The following is a 12,049-nucleotide window of genomic DNA, read 5'->3' as shown; positions in this document are numbered from 1 at the left end:
ACAACTAGACATATTAGATGTCAGTTCAGTTTTCTCTAGATTATCCCTAAAGTCAATGTATCGTATTTGGAAATGTGTGTATTTACAACTATCTGTGACAGTTCTTTTCTTTTTATATAAATAAATATTTTTAAATAGTTTTAGATTTACAGAAAGCTCATAAAGATAATAGAGAAAGCTGCCACATACCCCACACCCAATTCTTCTATTAACATCTGTAACAGTTCTTTTAAAGACAAAATAAATCTGAACAACTTTGTAACTTGTTTAATTTTCATAATAAACATTTTGTTTTTAAAAAATCACATATATTCTATTTTATCTTAAGGATTGGTTTTATTAAAAAAAAAAAAAGCCTGGCTTTATTGTCATTTACTTGGTAGTTTCTAATGTGCAAACCACCTAAGCAGCATAGAAATGGGCAGTGTTCAAGTCAGGGAATGCTCTAAGTATATATATCTCTTGTTCCTTAAGTAAGAAGTCAGTGAAACAGACTACCCAAGCAAGGGGCATCTACCTGTCCATCCACCTGTCCATCCACTGTCCATTCCTTTCTTCTTATTTGACCATTATGCCCCTAGAGAGATCATCATCCAACATTCTTACTTAGAATTCAGGATGCAATTCCTATAACATGTTTGTGGTAAGTGGTGGTTGCACACAGCTGAATTAATATGAGTGTGATGCTTTATGTACATTCTAGAATATGCAAATTCTTGCCTCTTGTTCCCACAACTTGATTACTTTTTCTAACATGGTTTTTATGGGAAAGAATATCCAGATTTCCCAATGACTTACAAATAATTAGCATATAATCTACTGATAAATATGGAGAGCTTATATTAAAAAATACAACTTAGCTTTGTTATCATCCCTAAGGAATTTAACTTTAGGTAAAAACAATTTCACTATATTTTACATGCATATTTGCTGTAAGAGTCATACTCAACTGATACATAATCACAACTCTGGACTTTGGAAATCCCAATAATCAAAGTTTAAGACAAAGGTATAAATAATATAGAGAAAACTCCATTTATATATATATATATATATATATATATATATATATATATCAATGTGTTATTTTCTTACAAATAATAATGTACCATGAAATTTTTATTTAAAAAGAGAGGCAGTAATATAAAGTTTTCATTTGAAAATTTTTATCTTTAAGTTCTGCTTAACTGAATGTCCAAAGGTAAAAAAATTAATATTTAATGAGGCTTACTGATCTAAATGATAATATGCTGTTTGGGTTGTATCTGAAATTATTAGATTTGCTTATCATGCCTATGAAACCTGCTTCATTCAATCTAACTACCTAAAGGAAGAAAAAATTCCCTTAATCATAAAATTAAAATCATTCCATTATGCCATCTATTAAGCTGTTTTTTCCCTTTAATCACTGTCTATTTTAATTTATTCTTTTAAAAAGAAACTAAATTACTTAAGTTGCATTTACCATCACAGGCTTCACTATAGCTAAGCATGGAATTGATTTCACAGAATGTTCTTTACAAATGTTGGTCACTATCAAAGAAGAGAATATCCAAGCAATCAATATTGAAGAAAGAATAAGGAGCTTGGACAAATAAAAGAGATGATATTTATTTCTCCTCTAACATTTTAAATATCCAATAAACTATTATCCATTAAGAAAAGCCATAATCCCTGGAAATGATGGCCTCAGAAAGGGTTCTGGCAATCTTGTGTAATACTAAATGTACTGTTGGATCACTATTGCAGAAAAACAGTTGTCCTGCTGCATTTTAGTGATCTGACACATTGCCAGAGGAATAAACAACTCCTTTAGCCAACAGAAATGTGATGTAGCTGCTGCCTACAGATTCTTGTTTTAGATCTTTGATAAAAAAAAAATACTATGTGTATTAAATATAATTTCCTTCCATTATTTTATCAAAAAAGAAAAATGAAATGAGAATTCAACTAAGCGCTAATATAAATTCTTAATGGCAGGAAAGAAAAACTTTAAAATCAAAAGCCTATTTCATCATTATAATCTGTTATGTGCACACATATATATATATACACATATATATACCTATTATCACACAAAGATACATGCATTTTTGTTTTTGAAAAACACCATCCTATTTCACTTCAAAAATTCATTAAATAAAATTATGTACAGTGAGCAAACAATGCTCATCTTGAACTATCTTTTTGAAAGAGTTACTAAACTTACTTTAATATACACAATATTTATTGTATATTTTGGAAACCAAAAGTCTAGCAAAAGCTCAACAACTCTATCACAATTACATAACATAACACCTCTGTACACTCTCAATTTCATCTAGAGTAATGTACCTGCCCATACAGCCTTCCTGTTCATAGTTTTCAAGTCTTGAAAAAGCAGAAACAATATCATGGATTCTCCTCCACGGAAAAAAAAAAAAAAAAAAGGCCATGGGGCTCAGCATTTTTTTCACATAAAACATTAAATAGCAATTTGTATCCGAAAAGGCAACACACCTCCAAAAATACTACAACAGTTTTCACAAAACACATTTCATTGATACTAGCTTTGGCATAAACCACTCCACACAGCTATTGATCAAATCAGTACACTGAAAACCCTTATTACAAAATCTATGGTCCTTTCCTACTCTGCAAATGAGACTTCAAGATACTACAACTTTGCAACTTGGGTCTACCATTAATTTCCTCCAAAACACACTTGGCAGAGCGATGAGAAATGTCAAATTTTTCACTTAATTTCTGAAGAATATCACACCCTTTAGAGAATATATTCTTGAAATTTAAAAAGTTAAAAACCACTCAAGGAACAAAACAGGGATCCTAAAGCTTCTCTTCAAAAATATAAAACCTTGAAGTAACATGTTCTTGTAAAATTACACACACACATACAAACATATCTGTATCTCTAGCACCTACTACAACAGAGCGCAGCCAATTTTGGAGCAGTGACTTCAAATGTGATACACCAACTCATACCTAATTCTAGCTCAACTTAACTAATTTGGAAGTATAATCCACTTTAACAAAAACCTTGGAGAAAGACTGAAACAAATAGCTTAAAACATCAAACTAAAGATCCACATTAAAAAAAATAAAAATAAAGATCCACATAACTTCAAAGTAAAGTGAAACTCATATCCAGCTCTCAAATATTAAAACATGCGTGCACCTACCTTGGACTTGTCCATTCCCTTGCTGACCCCAGAGGATCACAGTCATCATTAGCAGTTCTGGAGTCCATGTCCACATTCTTCTAGTAACACTTCCTTGTCTTCTAGCCATTGCATTTTAAACTCTACATAATTAGCGGGGTAGACAAGAAAAGTATAGTAAATTACAACCTTATGTGTTACCACTCAAATCCCAGATCTAATATGCAATGTGTATTTAAAAATAATCCTGTGTACAAGGAGATACATTTGAAAATCATGTTTCTCTTTGGAATTCTCACAATAATGGTTAATATGGAAAGTCATTCATCTTTAACCTCATATTCTAAACATTCATATGGAAAGTCATTCATCTTTAACCTCATATTCTAAACATTCATTTGAATGATATTTTTTCAATAGCAGTCTGCAAAGTAGTTTTGGTATTTTGGTAATCAGTCAGGCAAAATCAGTCAGGAAATCAGACTGGAAATTAGTCAGGCAAAAAAATTATAAATGGCCACTAGTTATAACTTGTTGAGGTAAACTGATACACATCATCTCTATGCATACATACATAAATGAATTTGCAACATATTTATGTAAACTTAAACTAAGTATCTCATAAAGTCATTTTGAATTTAATAGCAATCTAGTTATACTGGTAACTTTAACTACATAGATGCATCATGTACACAAAACTAAACTTGTATACTTAAAATTGAGAATTTATAGAAAGCACTAAACATTTGCAATTCCTGTATCAGATATATATATATAAACCATAGGCACAACCATACAAAGATAAAATATGATTATTTCACATATAATAAAATATACTTGAATGGTTGTTTTAATACTGTTGTTCATAATGAAACATTAAAATGCTTACCTGCCTACCAAACAGATGTTATTTATTATAATTGAATGATATACAGTAAAATGAAAAAACTTAAGCTACATGTACAAACATGGATAAACGTCAAAATTTGAAAGTTGAGCAAAAATAGCAAGTTGCAGAATGATAGGTTCAATACTATAATTATATATACATATATATATTTTAAGATTTTTATTAATTTGACAGACAGAGATCATAAGTAGGCAGAGCAGCAGGCAGAGAGAGGAAGGGAAGCAGGCTCCCTGCTGAGCAGAGAGCCCAATGCGGGACACGATCCCAGGACCCTGGGATTATGACCTGAGCCAAAGGCAGAGGTCTTAACCCACTGACCATCCAGGCACCACAATAATATATATTTTATATGTAGAAGTTTATTTTTGTATATGCACAAATATGTACTTCAACATAATGCTGCATAAGAATGGTAAACACCTCCATCGCCCAAATTAGGAAATTACAAGATCACAATTTAAATAGTTATCAAGAGGGGCGCTCAGTCGATTGAGCATCCAACTTGATCTCAACTTAGGTCATGATCTCAGTGTCCGGGGATCAAGCCCCGCCACGATGGGCTCCCTGCTCATTGGGGAGTCTGCTTGGAATTCTCTCATCCTCTCCCTCCGCCCACCACAATATAAATAAATAAATATATAAATATATAAATAAAGTTACCAAGAGGAAACCTTACTCAAAGATTACCCCAAATCCCAATTTTCCCACAACTGACAAAATATGGAGCTAAGGAAAGTAAATTTAATGATTTCCAGAATAAGCCCTATATTCAAAATGCTCCATAATCATAATTCTAGCAAACCTGGAAGGGAATCTAGGCATCCAGAACTTTTCCTTCTCCCTTTTTCCCACATTAATAAAGAAGAAGACTTAACCACTCATTTAAGTACTCACTTGCCTAGGCACCCCAAACCCATCCTGCTCATTTTAAATGAGCAAACAGTCCAAGAATGTTGCAATGACATCCCCAAGCTCAAGTGTACTAATACAATGATGTGGAAGATGAAAGTATTAGCACTAATATTTCTTTAAAAATTTTAAAATTCCACATTATTTTACCCTGCTAAATACCGTGTATTTCTTGTCACATTCAGTTCATACAGAAACTTTATGACCAAAGTAATTTAAAAATCACCATTTTATAGCTAAGAAAACAGAGGATTAGAGAAAAACCATACCATTCTCTAGCCATATGATTTGTAGCCACCATTGTTGTGATTTGAGACAAAACAGAGTGACATCAAGAGCCTATGCTCTGAGCAATGGATTACTAAGCAGAAAAGTAGCCCTAGATATAACTACAGTCCAGCAATCATTCCAAAAAGTATACTAAGAAGGAAAAAGATCTCCTCATATTGAACCTCACATATTCATTCGTTCCAAGTAAATATATTCAAATTGAAAATCATTAAAACCATTCAAATCAACTGAATGGTTACAGTTAATCTCTAAAAGAATCAACCCTTTCCAGAGAAATAGGGGATGTCCAGGACAAATGTCACCCCCTGCCAATACACATTAACATTACTAATAATTTTACACTGAAGAAAATAATGAGTAATATTTTAAAAGAGCAAAGGAGCTCTTGGGTGGCTCAACTGGTTAAGCATCTGCCTTTGGCTCATGTCATGATCCCAGAGTGCCCCAGATTGAGCCCTGCATCAGGCTCCCTGCTCATCAGAGAGCCTGCTTCTCCCTCTGTCCCTCACCCTGCTCATGCTCTTGCTCTCTCTTAAATAAATGAATGAATAAATATATCTTTAAAAAAAAAAAAAAAGAGCAAAGGTGATGCCTGGTTATTTGTTTAGGGAGCAAATTGTTGCCAAAGGCCAAACCTAGTGCGGTGTGCATGTGCTTGCGGGATACATGTACACATTCTTTTAACCACTAATTTGCAGATCTTTGTCCCCTTCTAATCACTGCATAACCATTTTTTTTTCAAGATTTATTTATTTGAGAGAGACACTGTGAGTGAGAGAGAGTGGCAGCAGAAGGAGAGGGAGAAGCAGGCTCCTTGAGGAACAGAGAGCCCAACTCTGAGCCAAAGGCAAATGCTTAACTGATTGAGCCACCAAGGCATCCCACTGCCTAACCATTTTTAATCTGGTACCAGCAGTGTCAAAATTCAGATTTAAATCACCCTTCAGTGGATTGCTTTGGCAAATTTATTCTTATTTAATATTTCCTTAACTTCTGCTAGTCCACACACAGTTCTCAATTTAAATGGTGCCTTTTTAAAAATATACATTCTATACAGAATTGAGGCAGTATCTGAAAAATCTAAAAACACTCTTCAGAAAGGATTAGCATATAAAACACCAGTTCCACTATATATTTAAGTAAAATTTTAAAGAGCAGATGGCTTTCAAATTATTATAATAAAAAAATTAAACCCTCCTCTCTAGGTTGATGTTTATGGAAAACTAATATTTTATAAATGCCAAGTTACTATCACGTGTTATCTATATGCTGTTCCTGCCATTCTATAAATACAAAAATCTTAACTTTTATTAGATTTTTATATAAGGTACACACAGAATGTAAAACCAATGTTTTTCCATTTTTATGAAAGATAAACAAAATAACTTTTAAAGAAGTATGCCAGATGAATCAGAAAATAAGGTAATATTACCATGAAGACATGCCATAGAATTCTCAAATCTTTTTTTTTTTTAAGATTTTATTTATTTACTTGACAGAGAGACACAGCGAGAGAGGGAACACAAGTAGGGGAGAGGGAGAAGCAGGTTCCCCACTGAGCAGAGAGCCTGACGTGGGGTTCGATCCCAGAACCCTGGGATCGTGACCTGAGCCCAAGGCAGAGGCTTTATGACTGAGCCACCCAGGCACCTCTAAATCTTTTTTTTATAACACTCTTTTCATGCATTTGACTATATAAAGTAGATGAGGAATATTGGCTTTAAGTACTTTTATTTGTTAGTTGTTACTCTTTAAAGATTGGAGTAAGTCCTAAAAATTGAATCCATTGTGCTTTTCTGTCATAAAATAGATTTGATATTCCCTAAGCAGAGAAGACCTGAAGATGTCAGATTAGTAATGACTATGTAAAACACCTTGACTCAATAGTGTTCATCTGACTATCTTCATGTTGCAGGTCACCAAAGGAAAGAAAATAGATGTTGAGAATGTATTGCATGTTATTTCTTGTTATACATAATAGCAAAATTAGTTGGGTTGTGCAAGGATTTTGGAGCAAACAGCACTATGAGATGGTGTCATAGAGTACTGAGGTTCCCAGTATATTTACAGGATGCTGATCTCTCAGATGATTCCCACAGTGATACCATCTGATCTGAGGGAATCATCACACCTACAGGTCCCAACTAGGGAGGGAAGTCCTGAATTAAGGATCTTAGCTATAAAACACCTACCATCAACATAAATGGAAGTTTCCATTACAGACCATTCCTGCATTATCTTGGCAACTTCTAACTCTTCTCACCTCTCCCAATAGTTGAATTTCTAATCTGGATCTTCTAGATGTTCTCTTCCACCCCAGTAGTAGACCTGACCAGCCATCCTAGATCGTATGCATATATGAAATCTGTTCTTAAGTGTAATCTACTTCTGAATCCAGATAAGTAATGCCCCCAGGCTTGTCATTCCATTGTCATCCATAAGCAGTAGCTCTGGTTGGCTTTTACAGTGGCTTCTTTAAAAAAGAAAAAGAAAAAGAAAATTCTTCTCTGGAAGTTTCCTTGCAAGACTCTCTCTTGGCAATGGTCCTCTTTGAAGAAGTGCTTCTCAAGTGAGAGAATTGGGCAGTGCCAACAAGCCTCCAGGTTGATGCTCCTTCTGCTTAACTTCTCCATTAAAAAGCAACCTCTTGGATCACCCTTTTAAAAACTAGAGACCAAAGAATCAAATGGGATCAGGAAGTGACCATAGCTCACAGGTCATCAATTCCTCTTCTCAGCATATTATAGGAACACAATCTAAGCCAGAAAAACATAGAGCCCATTACAGCTCTCGAGTTCCAGTTATTAACATTGATTTTTTTCAATGGGAAATTTTCATTAGACGCCATCACATGACTTACATTCAGTAATAACTTAGATTAAGATATATATTGGAGCCTCACTTTAACATTGTCCTTGGACCAGGTGCCAGAGTCATTTTTAAAAGGGCCCTTATTGACAATAGTAAATTCTTGTAGGTAGGACCTCAGTTCAAAATATATCTGGTATGCAATAGCAACGGCAAAGTCCTATTTATTCCAAATTAATATTGCAATATGAGTAAATTTAAGTGTAGAAATAATACATGAATACATTTACATTTATTTATTCTATTTTTCAACAGGATAAACCCTGGAAGCTGAAAATACTACTCTAGGCCACCATTTTTTTTTTTTGAGATTTTTATTTATTTAATTAACAGAGAGAGAGAGAGAGACCATGAGAGAGGGAACACAAGCAGGGGGAGTGGGAGAGGGAGAAGCAGGCTTCCCATTGAGCAGGGAGTCCAATGCTGAGGACCTTGGGATCATGACCCGATGTGAAGGAAGCTGCTTAACGACTGAGCTACCCAGGAGCCCCTCTAGGCCACCATTCTTTAGAATAAAATGCCTAGGCAGTGATAAGAAACTTAGATGCTGACCCTGTTTGACATCTTTGATGAATTAATTAATCTCTTTAAGATTCAGTCTCTACATATGTGACAAATGGAAAAAAAAACTCTAAAATTCCTGTAAGTTATAAAGTATTAAAATTATACTATGTCATTAGTTCAAGGGAGACTGATAAATCATTTGCCAGGGGCATTTTAAAAAACCAGCCATCTTAAAATGTAACATAACATGGAATTCTGTCCTAAAGTGTGGTCCACAAATGTTGTGCCTCAGAATAAGCTAGAAACCTGGCAAAACGTACAGTCCTACATAGCACTGTGGACATGTTAAATCAGTACCTCTGGAGATGAAGCCTTGGAGCATACATTATAAAAAAATCCTCCGAATGGTTAGCTTTTCGTCATAAAGTTAGGAATTGCTGGTTTATACCATCACACTTAAAAATTACATATAAATAGATTTACTAGGAATCCAGTCTTTATAATTGTAATGATAGAAAGCTTTATATTCAGACTGACTTCTCAGAAAAATGCAACATTAAATAGTGACTAATCATCTATGTCTAATTTTAAATAAATATGACTAAGGGACCTAAAACAAGTTTATCAGTAATCTCTCTATTGTTTGAGATCCCAAAGGAACCACACAGGCCTAAAATCTCCCCAGAGAGGTTGAGTGATTTATCTTCCTAAACACTGTGGAATTTCTGAAGTAGCATATGACCATGGTTGCATATCCTGACATCCTCTCAAGCAGACTTAAAGATAAAACATCTCCAGACTTGGGGCACCTGGATGGCTCAGTGGATTAAAAGCCTCTGCCTTCAGCTCAGGTCATGATCTCAGGGTCCTGGGATCGAGTCCCACATCAGGCTCTTTGCTCAGCAGGGAGCCTGCTTCCCACATGCTCTCTCTCTGCTTGCCTCTCTGCCTCCTTGTGATCTCTCTCTCTCTGTCAAATAAATAAATAAAATCTTTAAAAAAAAAAAATCTCCAGACTAGAATCCCTGACCTCGTTAAGGTAGGACAAGGAGATTTTGAGGTTTGGAAAGAACAGGAAGTAATAGTACCATGGACACCAATACATCCACAGACACCACCGGATCTACTGGTCTTAAACTGATTAATTCACCCAACACATATATGTCCAATATTATACTAGTTACTGAACTACACTGATGAACAAGAAAGCCAGGGTCCCTGTACTCTTAAGTGCTTAAATTCTACAGAGAAATTCAGGTGCAAAAACCTAATTAAACAAAGAAAGAAAACAATTACAAAATATGTTCATATGCAAAATCAAACAAAGAACTGGATGAAGAGAGTGGGGGTGTAGGGGGGGGCAACTGACAAAGTAGACTTTAACCACTTCTTTCAGGTGATATTTAAGCTTAGATCTGAAAACAATAAGAGCTAGCTTTGCATATAATGGGAAGAATCTCTTAGGAAATGAAACCAGAATTTTCAAGGGCCCTGCTATCAGGATGATCTTGGCATGTAGAAGTAATTAAAAGTTATGAATCTCACTGGACTGCATGAAGAAAAGACTGCTGTGATGTGACTAAAAGATAAGAAGATGTGGTATTACACAGAGTTATATGGGTAATGGCATAGAATGTGTGTTTCAAGTCCAAGGACATGAAAAAGTAGGAAGAGAGAAGAACTGATAAACATCTTATGATATAACTTTGGTTTCTATGTAGCTAATAGAGTATAGAGAGTCAAGAATAAAATTAGGTAAACTAATGATGAGACAGGATAACAAAGTGGGTAGGAAAAGATCTGAATCTGGCTAGCTTGAACATTAGAAATAGAAATCAGTGAGAAAATTCCAGATATATTTGGAAACAATATTTTTTAAATGAATGCTGGATTGGGTATTTCAGAACACAGAAGGAAAACACAAAAAAGACCCTTAAGTTTCTGGCTTATTAACCTGAATGGTTAGCAATGCCATTTTCTAGGACATGTTTTCTCTGAAGTATCTATATGCTGCTGTCAAGTGAGGCATGGACTTCCAGAGGTAAAATCTGAGATAAGCTCTAAAACTGGAAATTCCCAGTTCTTTAGTAAAGAAATGGTGGGTAGAGCTTACAGAGTATGTATGTGTATAGAGAGCAGAGATTAGGATGATACCCAAAGAAATAGCAATATTTAGTAGTAATGAGTAGAAGAACAGAAACACATTGTCTTGTTAATGGTAGGGAAATAGACCTTAGGATATTTGCAAGGGAGTGCTACAGATGAACCATGACATCTGAACTCAAAATGGTAGAAAATGAAGAAGACAGCAGAGTACAAATGAATTGCGAAGGAACAACAGAAGCTGTGGCCTCGGATGAATGTCAATGAAGATGAAGAATCGTAGGAATGAGGATACCTGAGACATGAATTAAAAGAGGACTGATGTCCAGATGTTGGAATATTTGCCATTAAGATCTTATTTTGATGGTGCACATACCAGTATAGAAAAGGTAGATTTGACCATGAAGTTGCAACTAAAGTGGAGGCAGGAAAAAAGCAAGAGATAAGGATGTCAAGAAGTAGAGTAAAAGAGGGGACTTTGATGGTCTTCCCTCTGGATGTCATTGAAAATGACAACAGGACTGAGCTGAAGAAGATTTTGAAAAAGGATCTAAAGCCTTAAATAAATGACAAAAGTCACTAGGAGATCTGTTGATAACAACAAGACAAAAAGAACACGACCAATAGTTTCAAAGCATTTTTGTTTCAAAGGAACAGTACGGCTTGCAGCAGGGAGAGAAACTGACAGTATGAAAGTTATCATGTAGAACAAGAACAACTTCTGGATATAAGGCAGGTGGAGGGTGTGAAAAGACCAATCTCTACTTGTGAAGGTGAAAGGGAAAGTTATCCTTTGGTATCAACCAAGTTTCATTTCAAGAGAACTAAAAATGCAATGTTGAACTTAGCAACAATCACTTTTAACAGTTTCCAGTAGTTCAGTATACTACACAAAATTAAGATTTGGGGTGCCTGGGAGGCTCAGTGGGCTAAAGCTTCTGCCTTCAGCTTGGGTCATCATCCCAGGGTCCTGGGATCGAGCTCAGCAGGGAGCCTGCAGCCTCCTCTCTCTCTCTGCCTGACTCTCTGCCTACTTGTGATCTCTGTCTGTCAAATAAATAAAATCTTTTTTTAAAAAATTAAGATTTAACAGAAAGGTATAAATTTCAATGTCATAACATCTCAAAACCACCCAAATAAGATAACCAGATGATTTGTTTCTAAATTTCTCCTTATACTGTGCAGTTACTTTGTTTTATTCAGTAAACAGTATTAGTGCACTAACACACACACACACACACACATATACACTCAAGTGTACATGTCCTATTAGCTGCAGATCTCATTTTGAAGGGAGACATTCAAA

General features: G+C 35.0%; 1 protein-coding gene across 1 annotated transcript in view; it reads right to left on the bottom strand.

Moving 5' to 3' along the window:
* ROBO2 (roundabout guidance receptor 2) overlaps nt 1-12,049 on the bottom strand; it is a 1,685,112-nt gene that overhangs the window by 1,656,566 nt on the left and 16,497 nt on the right. Inside the window, exon 2 of the mRNA XM_045088214.1 lies at nt 3,180-3,301. Coding sequence (XP_044944149.1) covers nt 3,180-3,288 — 109 coding nt within the window. The 5' untranslated portion in view covers nt 3,289-3,301. The remainder of the gene's footprint in view (nt 1-3,179; nt 3,302-12,049) is intronic.

The sequence above is a fragment of the Mustela putorius genome, unplaced genomic scaffold, assembly GCF_011764305.1.
Source record: "Mustela putorius furo isolate JIRA1106 unplaced genomic scaffold, ASM1176430v1.1 tig00003834_pilon_pilon_pilon, whole genome shotgun sequence".
Lineage (NCBI taxonomy): Eukaryota > Metazoa > Chordata > Mammalia > Carnivora > Mustelidae > Mustela > Mustela putorius.
Note: the sequence above shows the minus strand (reverse complement) of the source record. Positions and strands in the feature narration are given on the sequence as shown.